We start from the raw sequence: 11,287 nt of genomic DNA on the forward strand, positions 1-11,287 counted from the left end.
TAGGCACCACCAGAATACAAAATTAATAATTATAAAGTCAGAGGGAATGCATGTGTGGGGAGTTCTGAAGACGAAGACAATGTTGTAGAGGAATCTATTGGAAAGAAGAGAGATTGGGGATGAAATGGTTCCCAATCCTGCAGGGAGCGAGTAGACCAGCTTTGTCAGTCTTTACACCCTGAAATTCAGAGAGCAGGGCTTAAGGAAGCACTTTATGAATTACAAGAACTGAGATAGTAAGTCATTTGGGTACAAACCATGATTCACAAGAGGCAAGATGATGGTAATCTGAATGATGGCAATGCAAGAAGAGGGTGACTAAGAAGAATTTATGAATTTGGGGCAGACTAATTCCTAGATATATAAACTCAGAGGGAAGTTAGGCATTAAATTGAGGTTGATAGGGGCTCAAGACTTTTTTCCCTAGAAGAAGGACCTCAGCCTTTGTAGCATTCAATAGTAGGAAGTTATGGTGTAGCCAAGAGTTGAGTCACAATGAGAAGATAGATGGAAGATAGAGGGATCAGTGAGTAAGCTGAGGGAGATATAAATGTGGGTTTATCCTGTACAGAAGTGGTATCCAAGACTGAAGATAGCAATAAAATGTCTCAAAGGTAGGAGATAGGTGGAGAAGAGAAGAGGTCCGAAGACAGAGCCTTGAGATACTCTGTAGCACAGGGATTGATGAGAAATTGTAAAGCCTCCTTCCAAAATGAGGAGTCAGAAAAATATATTCAAAGCAGGAGAAGAGTATGCTGGTGTGTCTGATTTTTTGCTTGAGATGCTAAAGAAGGACAAAGTGGTTGACAGGATTGAAAGCCACTGAGAAGTTGAATTAAAAAAAAAAGAGACAGGGATGAGTTTATCATTAAATGTTACGAGAAACCAGCCAGGAAGAATTAGTCAAAACTCTGCTTTTGTGAGAACTAGGGTCAATTAAAAATTAATTTTGTTGGAGAAAATTGCTTCCATCTAATTAAACTCAAAGTCTATGAACCAGGAAAACCCTTGTGTGTTACAGAATTTCTAAAACAATGACAACTTATTTCTCCAGTTCATGAAAGGTTAACTATTGTAAATCAGATCTTATAATTATTCAGGTCCCTGGAACCTGACTTCAGTTAGGGCAAAATGCTCAGGTACCACAGTGACAGGTGTAGTATAAAAACTAGAATAGAATAGAATAGAATAGAATAGAAAAGGTGCTTGTATGAAGATGTAACAGCCGTTAACACATTTTTCCACAGACATAAACTGACATTGTGGGTGATGCTGGCATTCCAAGAAATAATATTTTGAAATGATAAGGTGTGTGATAAGTTGAAGTTTAGCAAGTTGTCTATGTTATAGAACAGTCCTGTTAATGTTTTGCTCCTTTCAGATCACAATAGAAATGCTCATTGTTTGCCACATGGAAAAGAACAAATATTTCATTTCCCAGTTTCTAAAATACTATTACTAGTGATACAAAAATAAAATAATATAAAAAAGCAGGTACAGTATAAAATATGGTTTTATACTGTCTGTTTTAAGTGTACCTTTAAGTTTGACTGGACTGATCTTGAGCACTCTGCCCCAATTTAGATGATGATTTTTTTGTTATCCTTGCCAGCTGGGGGTCTAGTGTTGAACCACAGAAGAATCTGCCATCCCGTATTTGGACTTGTACATCCACATTGAATATTACTACAATGAGCCTTGAACAGAAATGAATTAACATTGCCCTTTTAAGAAGAATCTGCTGGATCCCCCATCCAGCTCAGCACTGGGGTTTCATTGCCCTTTTAAGACTCTCTTTATCCCTTGGACACCAGAAGGTTGTTTCCTTTCCCAGTAGCCTGTCTAGGACTTATAAGGGGGAAGGAAGGAAAGAAGAGCTGGGGTGGAGGTGGCTTGCTATGCAAATCAGTATGCAAACTATTAGCTGAGCTTTCAGATCAAAACAGGTCAATTTTTGCAAAGAATTTTGAAAAAAATTAAGAGTTTTAAAAACTTTTAACCCTTTTCAGTTAAAAAAATTAAATATTTTGTAAACTTAAATCTCTTATATTTTTCCAGAAAGGTAATCTCACATAGGTGCTAATTTCTTCATGGCCTGTCAGGGCACCACTAGTTTCTCTAACTCCCTCTATACCAGTGGTTCTCAACCTCTGGTCTGCAAACCCTGGAGGTCCACAAACTAGGTCTAAGTTTTCCAAAGGGTTTCCCACCTCCATTTAAAATTGTTTAGGGGTTGGCAAATGAAAAAAGGTTGAGAATCATGGCTCTATACCATTTCATGTCATTTTCATCCCTTTCACAGTTGCAATATCTGCAGCCATTGCACCTACAGTGGCAACACATCTTAAGGAGCAGAGATTTCAGGGGGAGTTACTCTTTATTGACTGAGAAAATCCCTCCCAACAAAAACTCAGATTAGGCAAATCTGTACTTTGCTTTGTTTTGTTTAAAGCCATCTAAGGTTTCAGCTGTCTTTGGCAGACCGTATGCAACTGGGTTTGACTTTACAAGAGTTTAAATGTGATAAGTTGACCGTTGATCCAAAGCCTGTTGAAGTCAATGGGAAGCCTCACTAAGGGCAGCATGGCTCTGGAGACAGACCATTGGTTGGGCCTGCAGGAGAAAAGGGCTTTATTTCTGGGTCTACCACTGGCTTGCAGGGTGACCTTAAGCAAGTCACTTCTTCTCTCTATGCATTAGTTTTCTCAGGTGAAATTAGGGTACTCACACTGATCTCCAGAGTTTAAAGTCTCATAGAGTATTTCCTGGAGCTCTGGGGCTCCAGACTTCAGTCCCATGGGAAGAGCTGGGCTGAAGCTTCTGCCCCACAGATTTGAAAATATTTACCTTAGCTCTGCTCCAGACAGCTCCTGCTGAATTTAAGCCCTGCTGGTCTCCTTTAGAGCTCTTTGTGATCTAAGGATAATAAGCTCTATACAAGTGTTTTATTAGGGGTCAGCCCTCAGTAGAAGGGTGCCAAAATTGTCTCTCACCAGATTCCCATGACTGCCAGGTTAGCTGTGATTTCCTCTAGCATTTGCTAGGATTGCAAGATGGGCCATACACCCATTGCCATTAAGGCACTATAAAGTTAGCCATCCCCTGACAAGGAAACCCACGTGTTAGGTATTTCTCACCTCTACCTCCCTCTCAGGTGCTGGACAGCTGTGGCCTGCTTCTTCCCGCCTGCCTCCCATCTGGTTCTATATCTGTGTGGTGTTGCACTGCCGTGGGCAAAGCCTGGTAGTTGGGTGATGACACGTGGTGTAAATATGAGTGTGAGGACACTCTGTGCCAGCACAGCTTAGCTGACACGCTGCTGAACCCGGCGCCTCCCGCCTGCACAGCCGCCTCAGCCGTGCTCGTCCTGCCAACTGATATAATCCTGAGCAGGCGCCGTCCCCGGGCCGTACTGACAATCGCAGAGAAGCGCTGCGGGCCTACTGCGCAGAGCGGGACACGGCCAGCAGCAGCCAGACACGTGGGTAGGGCCGCGCGCCGCCGCGGGTCTGTGCGGGGCCCGGAGCAGCGTGGCACGTGGCGCTGTTGACAGATCAGTGCCCATTGGTGGATTCGGAGCGGGCGGGGCCGAGACAGCGGTCTGCCCTGCCCGGCGCTGGCAGGTGGCTGCACGGGCGGGCATTGCCCCTTTAAGGACACTCCCTCATCCCTGTTGCCCCTTTAAGAGCCGCCCGTCGCTACTCCTCCCCCTCCCGCGCGTGTTTCACTCTGCGAAGCGACCACCGGCACCGCTGCCAGGAGACACGGAGCGCGCAGGCCCCAGAGCAGCGCGAGGCGCGGGGAGCTCGGCGGAGACGGGGCCTCCTGCCCCGGCGGCCGCTTGGGTCGCAGCCGCCGGGCCCCGCATTCAGGCGGGCAGCGGCAGCAGCCGCGGGGCCGGCCGGCAGCCCCTCCCTCGCGCTGGGGCCGGGGCCCCCGGCATGTCCTGAGCGGGGCCGGCTCGGCGCGGAGCCCCCACCACGGAGGGGGCGGTGGAGCAGCGGGGCAAGGGCCGGGCCCCCATGAAGGAGAAGGAGCCGCCGGCGGAGCGGGGCAAGCCCGCTACCTACACCGGGGACAAGAAGGCGCGGATGGCGGCCAAGACCAACAAGAAGTGGGTGCGCCTGGCCACGGTGCTGGCCTACGTGCTCTCCGTCTCGCTGGCCGCCATCGTGCTCGCCGTCTACTACAGCCTCATCTGGCAGCCGGTGCGGGGCGGCGCCGCGCCCCAGACGCGCCCGCCGACAGGGCCCAGCGCCGCCGGCCGGACGACGCCCGGGCCCGGCACCGAGCCGTCTACACGGCCGGGTTCCGGCCAAGGGGCTGCCGGGACTGAGCGCGCTGCCACCTCGTCAGCGCCGCCGCCGCCATCGCCAGGGGGCGAGCCCGGCCCAGCCCCCGACCCCACCGTGCTGCAACGGGTGCATCAGAGCCACTGATCGCGGGGAAGCGGGGGCCGAGCTCGGGACACGGCGCAGCCCAGAGACCCCACCCGGACAGGGGCACAGCTGCTCCCTCTGCCAGCTACCGGCCTCCACCGACCCTGACTCGGCTTCGCAGCCGCCTGGGGGCCGCGGGACCATCGCCCCTCGCTCCGGCGTCTGCTCCTTGCGGACAGTGGCACGGACACGCAGCCAGATGCTCTGTCTGCCCTGCTTGCTCGTCCATCGGGTTGCGCTGGACTCGGGCACAGCGAATTGTAATTATTAGTTTTAATACGGTGTAAACGGTACTGGGAAGCCACAGAGAGTGGAGCTCAGGTATGTCAGCCTAGCTGAAATGTACCCAGATCCATTCCGTTTATATCAGTGTATGTATTTGTAGATACACTCAGAGGAGAACTGTATAGAAGTGAGATATATGCTATGTAAACTACACAGTGAGCACACCCTGACTGGTTTTAAAGGGCTATCGCAGGAAACCAAGTTTGAAAGTTGCAATGATCCTGGTGGCTAAAGGATACCTAAAGCCATACAGACCCCATCAGAACAGTGCATGTGACCCCCAGCTTTACTAAGTTTCATTTAGTAAAGACAAGTCTATGCTGTGTTGGATTTCTAGGCTGAGGGAGGGAAAGAGTGCAGCTTATTCTCTTTTATTTGCTATGCTCATCAAGAGTGGTTCTAGAGGGCTGCCGCCTTCTGATTAGCACCTCCAGATCTATGGTTTGGTTCTCCTTGTATGCTTCAGTAGAGCCTGGTTTAGATTAGGGGACAAGGTGGGTTTTTTCCATTCCAGTTAGAATACTTCAGTTGAAAACCCTATTTAACACAAATTTAGACATATTGACTTGTGACTACATCTACTTTTGATCTTGGTAAAAACAATGAATTGTACAGCGGTGTCTGCATTTGAGTTAAGTAGGGTTTTCAATCTGTTTCCTAGCTTGGTGTTTTTTGTTTTTTTTTCTTCATAGCACCTTTTCCCTTAATTTAGGCATGGCTTAGGGAACTTTAACCCTAGAGGCAAACATGAGTGATGAGCATGGAAAGAGAACACTTATACCAATAGAATCTTAACTAATATTTAGTCTTTCCCTCAAGAGAATTCTGTGGCTTAATATTCCCCATCACCAGGGTCAGCTTTTCCCTTTGACTCTCTGTTGCTGCTCTGTTCCATTTATGCCACTCCGTTACCTGTGAAATGATACTGGTGTTCAAATTTTTCACCACTTATAGGATCAACTGGGAGCAGAATATGAATTTAGAAGCTGTGTTCCATTGTTTTGGAAAAATAGCTTTGTTTACTAACGAACAAACTTATTTAAAACATGTGAAAGGTAAATTGACTTGTTTACTATATTAAAATATTTTTTGCATATGAAAATCTCTCTCCAATATGGCATTTTGTTTTGGGAGGGGGGGAAATTGGGAGGAGCATAAGTGAAAACTACATATGTGCTACATCATTGGTTGGGGATGGTGAAATCACTGTTTTGGGAGTTTAGCTCCCTGTATGCAGTGATGAGAGATGAGTTTCCATTTGAGAACTTGCTGCATAAGGCAGCTGAAATGCTGTGTCAGTCGAAGCCCCAGGGCCTGTTCCCTTGCCAGCATGAAACTAACCAAATTTACAGGCCAGTAATTGCAGTGTAGCCTCATCTCATGGCCAAACAGCTGAACTTTCAAAGTTGATTGATGTAATCTGGTGACAACTAAACCTGTGATGGGCTAGGCATGTTCTTTAGACCTCTCTTGGCATGTCAGTAACTCCGTGGGGCCATTTTGAGAAACTGTGAAATGCCTAGGTTTAGCAAATAGCAAAAAGAACTTGAGTTTAGAGCTTACTAGTCTCTTGTTAACAAGTTGTAAATTTAAATCTGATTGCCCATGAGCCTTCCAAATGCATACAAGCAAGTGTATGACATTTTGTAGTGTTCTGAACTGTCAGATCGTCACCTTGCAAACAAAAGAACTTGGCAAACAACTTAAATGTTAGGCTGTGGAGCCACTAAGCCCTTGTGAAGCTGCCACTGGAACTCAAATTTCAGCAGCTAAGTTTAAAGTTGTAAATGTGCTCTTATATTATCTATATAATTCTGCCATGTAAGCTATATCTGTAGTCAAAAGACCTGTATATTTAGGAAAAAAATTAAGGGGAACAAAAATAGAGATTTCTGCCTAAACTTGTATGCTTTAGACTGATCTTGCCAAACATTTTGAGAACATGAGTGAAGATGAGGAATAGAGGAAAGGGACTTAACTAACATACGGAAGGAGATCGACTTTCCTTGTGGTCCATGTGGGGTAGGTGAAAATAGGTGGGAAAGGGCATTGTGTTTAACTTACCTCTGTGGACCAGGAGGAGGTGGGAATGCCTGTGCCTTGAATGGCACTTGACAGAAGAGGGAGAGTATAATTGTTTTTGGTGGGGAGGAGACCAGGTGCTTACCATCTACAGGCAAGTTTAACCTCTGCATCTGGAAATAGAACTCGATAATTATCTCCAGAGCAATGCTATTACAATATGCCTGACCCTGCGAATGGACAATTAAACTAGCAAAGAATAATTTTCCAGTTTTGTATGGGCTGTGGTGGTGGGGAGATGGGGTGGCAGAGGGTCTGGCAGCAACACTTTCACTTGTAGCCAAGACAGACAGTTCTGAGGTGTGGCTTTTAGTTCAGATTGCATTGTTTCCGCAGTTTGGCTGTTTTCATTTGCTGGACCACTTGACCTGTAACTAGACATGAGGATTGTATTCTCCGTTTCCTGCAGGCAAACCCAGAGATGTAAGCCCCAAATCCTGGGGAGGGAAACACTTGTAATTCTTCCCAGTTATAGTTCTCACTAACCAGGGATGGCCTCTGTTAGAAATTACAGCTCTCCATGGGGTTGGAGAATGATTATTTGAAATGCTGCCTGTGTGCTAGTTTGATCTGGAATTTGTCTTCAGTAATCTAAGGTAGATGGGTGTGGAGGAGAAAAAACACTCATTCCTTGGTGCCAGTAGAGTTTAGACTGTTCCTGGGATGTGGCACTGAAAGCAGGCCAGTAGGACAAGGCTGGTGTTAGGGAATTTGTTTTTAAATTAAAAAAAAAAAAAAGCCTCCAGAGGCAAAAAACAAGGACTAGATAGATGGACTTCTACATAGATCTGAGCTTCACTAATAGGGCATGTCTGGCTGCTGCTCTGATCAGAAATTGTGGTGGAGGTCTCAAGTGAAACAAGGAATGTATTTTGGAGATACATAAGCTTAGTATTTTCTCTTTAAAAACAATTGCTCTCTGAAGATTAATAAGGCACTGTTCAGTAAAGCAGATAGCCTATTTAATTCAATTCACTTCCCCTTCTTTGTGGTCACTTTCCAACCTGTCCTGTTGGAAGCCCTGTACCAAGTGTTGCCAACTTAAAGCTCTTCATCTGTTCAGAGGCATTTACGTGAAAATGTCTAGAGTATAGTACAGTAGTAATTTGATATGGTAAGCCCCATCTGCTCTATGAAAATTGACCCATTGCTGACAATTCAGCTTCCCCGAACTGGTGCTGAATATGGTTGAATTGCTATCCTAATAAATAGGACAAAACCATCTTCAGCATTCTTGCATGAAGTGTGAATGAATGCAATTTGTTCTTGTACAGAGTTTGTTCCAGTGATGTCCTGCTTGCTGATGGAATAAGGCTGAGGCAAAGCAGAGACCTTTATCTCTGAAGCTGTTAAAAATGGTTATTGGAGCATTTCATTAACTTTACTGCTATGCTACCAAATATACAAAGAGAAAATGTGTTTAAAGCTTCCAAAGCAGCTGCTCGGATTCAGCCTTGTCATAGAAGATTTCCAAGAGACCGGTCATGATTGTCAGGGCAATTTTAGTAGCTTTAATACGTTCATTTGGCTTTTTAAAAAAGCCTTATAGATGACTTGAAAAATCTTCAAACAGGAGTAAGGAATCCAATACCAGATTTAGAAGTTATCAGGTGGTACACAGGATGCAATGGCTTCTTCATCTGGGAATGCAATGCAATGCAGGAATGAGCAAGTTCGTAAGTCTGTCTGTCCTCTTACTGCTTTTGATGTCTGAGAGTTTTAAGAAATAAGGTATCTTCTTACTAGGTACACTTAAGAATACTTAAAATAACTGAAATGACTTGTCATAATTGGTTTCTATGTGCACTAACATTTTCATCCAAAATTTTATGGATTTCTTACGAATTGGGTTTACTGCACAAGGTATAATAGCTGGTTTGCTAATATATTGGGTCATGACTCTCTCCGGATTTACAGCCATGCTGTGCTGTCTTTGGGCTGAAGCTGAGTCATCTGTGTCTAGAATCTCATATATTAATTCCTTAACTACATAGCATATGCACTAGCTTGTTCAATTTGACAGATCATATTTTTTTATTTTTTAAATCCATGCTACATTGCCAAATGATGATCTGCACAGCACTGACTCTGGCCAGTTATAATGCATTTCAACCTTTCCCTTCCCAGCCATTAAAAAGTAGGGGAGGGAAGAATCAGTTGCACAAATTAGAAAAGAACCATACTGGTTAAAGGAACACTAGCAGGTCAGATTTAGCCTCAGACTTGTTTACATCTGAGGGGAAAAATTACAAATCCTCAATTCCCGAGAAATAGTTCCTTTAATTTTTTAGAAATTCCAGTGGAATCAGTTTCTTTAAAGACATTTCTGTGCACTATTTCCAGCCCAAACACTGAAGTGGTATTATAGCAGAGCAACATCTTTGCTGTAAAGGTTAAGGCCAGCTTTCTGTTTAAATTCTAATGTATGCAAACCCAAGAGTGGAGGTGAGTAGTTTATCTTCATTGCCCAAACTGAATTTCAAAAAGTAAACTTTTCACCCATTCTGCTAAGTTAAATCTTAAAATGCTTTGTTTTAATAATCAAAGGTGGTATAACTAACATTCTTCCCAAATAGCCTTTTACCTTGCAGTGTCCTCTTTTAAAAATGTGGTCGTTATAAGAATGAGACTGCTATATCTCCTGACATATCCTGTTGTGATTTTTAATTTACTGAGTGTTGGTTACTGACACATTCAACATGGTAGTATTAAAAACTGCTCAGGAGAGGAAACTAAACAATTTTCTGTGTCAAAGTTACAGCATGTTCTTATCATACATTGGCTTGATTTTTGTCTAAAACTAGGAGATGCTTAGATAATCCCACTGAGCTGCAGTCTTGCCCCAGTTAAGAAGAACAAGATGACTGCAGTGGTGGTGTCATGTCCAGTGTGCAGAAGGAGGTATGCTTATTCAGAAGGTATATAGAGCTGAGGTTGAAGAAAGCAGAGCATGAGGCCAACTATGAATGGGGTTGGAAGATGCAATTTTGAGGCATTTAGAAAGCCTGAATCCACCCATATGGACACTTGCTGCAGGAAGAAGACTTGCAAGGGACCTTTCAAGATGAAAGTCCATTCTGTGCACAACCATTGCTACAGCATAGCCATCTGACTTTGCTGCTGCTGTTGGTTACAGATGAGCCTGCAATACTACAGCTGTAGAGATTAAAGCTTTATTTTAGTCTCTCGTTTTAAGAACCTAACTGTCAGCTTTGTTCTGATCAAAAAATGTTTTGTTGTATGGAACAGAGAACAGATTTTTTTTATTATATCAAGTCTAGCTTGGTGCTGAAAGGTGCATATACAAAGAGTAAATTTAATATGGTGACTGAGGGAAAAACAAATACCCAGCTGCTGCTAAATTGCTCTTCTAGACCATATTAACACTTTTTTTTTCTTTTCAGGGACAACATCACGTTGCTTTAGCCCTTAATTCTGACTATATTGTGTTTTTGTGGACTAGAGCCGTGATCCTTTTCTACTATGTGAGAAAATTCTGAAAGCAATCACTACTCCTCTCATGGTTTTCTTCCAAGGAAAGAAATGGAGTCACCGAGACACAACTCTGTCAATGCCTGACATGGCCTACAGCCTGTTCAGCTGTATCAAAAGCAGCTGGCAAAACTAAAATAATGAATCTGGTCACTTGGTAAAATTCATAGGCGAGTACAAGCCTTCACATCAGAGGTGGAGGGAGTCCCACATCAGAATATCCCATAACCTGGTGGCTAGAGCACTCACCTGAGAGGTGGCAGACCCCAGTTCAAATTTCTTCTTCCCCTCAAGTGGAGCAGGGACGCTCAAATGGGGTGTCTCCGACATTGCTGGGGAGTATCCTAACAAGTGGGCTAAAAGTTATGGGCTGTGATGGTTGCTGCTCCTCAACTATAGGGGGCCAGTTTTAGTGGGTGAGGTTTGGACATGCTTAGTGGATTGGGTCCTACAGGTGAGTTAGGCACCTACTGCAGTTGGGGGCAGCAGAGTGGGTGTCAGGGTTGTGAATTCCAGTGAGGTCTGATTCTGGGATTTAGGTGCCTAAAATGTCAGGCACCTGAATCCTTTTGTCAATCTAACCTCACCTGTTTGTTACAGTAGCCTCGTGTAACTGCTGTAGAAATCCCTGTTTGAAGTCGATGGGTTTGTATGCAGCAACAGTGTGAGGGGAGTTACCTCCATAGGTGAATTGTTTAATCCATCATTGTTGTGCAGAGTCTGTTAAGGAAGACTACTGGCTGCTTTTTAAACAGTACAATATTTCCATACTCAGCACTAGCTCTGTGTCTGTAATTAGCTGTACCTAGCTCCCTTACCGTATAACTAAATTAAAGTACAAAATGTAAGAGCTAACAACATAAAAATGTTTTTCATTGAAGGGCATTTTTGGCTGCAATTTGTTTGAGCCTGAACCTATTTGTCCAGGGCAGAGAACTGGTGTGGAAAATCTGAACTAGGTATTACTATCATTACAGCTGGGGCTACTG

General features: G+C 44.4%; 1 protein-coding gene across 1 annotated transcript; it reads left to right on the forward strand.

The window, feature by feature from the left end:
- The first annotated feature begins 2,992 nt into the window (after positions 1-2,992).
- On the forward strand, positions 2,993-5,826 carry INAFM2 (InaF motif containing 2). The gene has a single exon (XM_030559463.1). The coding sequence runs from the start codon at positions 4,023-4,025 to the stop codon at positions 4,437-4,439; it is 417 nt and encodes a 138-aa protein (XP_030415323.1). The 5' UTR covers positions 2,993-4,022; the 3' UTR covers positions 4,440-5,826.
- Positions 5,827-11,287: the final 5,461 nt, after the last annotated feature.

The sequence above is a fragment of the Gopherus evgoodei genome, chromosome 4 (genome assembly GCF_007399415.2).
Source record: "Gopherus evgoodei ecotype Sinaloan lineage chromosome 4, rGopEvg1_v1.p, whole genome shotgun sequence".
NCBI classification, from domain to species: domain Eukaryota; kingdom Metazoa; phylum Chordata; order Testudines; family Testudinidae; genus Gopherus; species Gopherus evgoodei.

Excerpts from the sequence above, each read along its gene's own strand:
- INAFM2 (XM_030559463.1), top strand. The coding sequence starts at position 4,023 with ATGAAGGAGAAGGAGCCGCCGGCGGAGCGGGGCAAGCCCGCTACCTAC.